This window comes from Penaeus monodon, chromosome 20 (genome assembly GCF_015228065.2).
Source record: "Penaeus monodon isolate SGIC_2016 chromosome 20, NSTDA_Pmon_1, whole genome shotgun sequence".
Lineage (NCBI taxonomy): Eukaryota > Metazoa > Arthropoda > Malacostraca > Decapoda > Penaeidae > Penaeus > Penaeus monodon.
Genome location: NC_051405.1, coordinates 43074735 through 43075564, shown reverse-complemented (window position 1 = coordinate 43075564; position 830 = coordinate 43074735). Strand labels below are relative to the sequence as shown.

General features: G+C 44.6%; 1 protein-coding gene across 1 annotated transcript in view; it reads right to left on the bottom strand.

Moving 5' to 3' along the window:
• Nucleotides 1–22: 22 nt before the first annotated feature.
• The window catches only part of LOC119586003, a 5741-nt gene continuing 4933 nt past the window's right edge, over nt 23–830 (bottom strand). Inside the window, exons 12-13 of the mRNA XM_037934715.1 lie at nt 503–594; nt 23–198 (exon numbers count right to left, since the gene is read on the bottom strand). Coding sequence (XP_037790643.1) covers nt 23–198; nt 503–594 — 268 coding nt within the window. The remainder of the gene's footprint in view (nt 199–502; nt 595–830) is intronic.

Sequence of the window (830 nt, the reverse complement as noted above, 5' to 3'; positions counted from 1 at the left end):
ATCAGCCGAATGAAATGCTCTCTCAACGTCTAAGACACTCACTATTGAAGGGACACAGGAGCGCGTCTTCATCCAGGCTGTCGGCGCAGTCGGCCATTCCATCGCACAACCAGATGGCTGGGATGCAAACCTTGTCTCCATTCATGTTGGTGCAGTTCAGGGCACACGAAGGGTCGAAGGAGCCTCTCTTGAAAGTTGCTGCGGACGTTTGGGGGAGTCATAAGTGAGTGAGAGTCGTTGATACTGGGATTAAAAACCTATTTCTGAATCTCTGAGCGTTCGGGAGGTATTTAGCCCTCTTAGGATTGAGAGAAGTCAGTCCTAAAAGAAAAGGCTTAGTAGAAAGTAGAAAAAAATTAAATAGAAAGAGATCGATTTGGTGAATACCTCGACTAACTTTCTAGCCTATGCTTAAAAGATATGGGGTCCGCCAAAATAGACAGTCCTACAACTCGAAATGGAGTCACAGTTGCAAGTCAACGCACAAATTCAAGAGCCGTACCACAGATTCGCTGGTCCTCATCCTCCCCGTTGCCACAGTCCACTCTGCCGTCGCAAATGCTGTTCTTCCTCAAACACGTCCCGTCACCACACCTGGTGAAAACATATACGAGATTATCCCCTTCCAAAAAAATCGCGTCTTGGTCTATGTAAAAACAAATATTGATTCCTGTATACGTATATGTATATTTGTATGTATCTAGGAATACCTTTATACATGGTCATGGCCATACAGGCACATTCACACGGGAACTCTTGATAGGGCTCAGGATGGGTGCCTTCCAAAAACGCATAATAATGATATACAATGGATAACATCCAGAAAAATA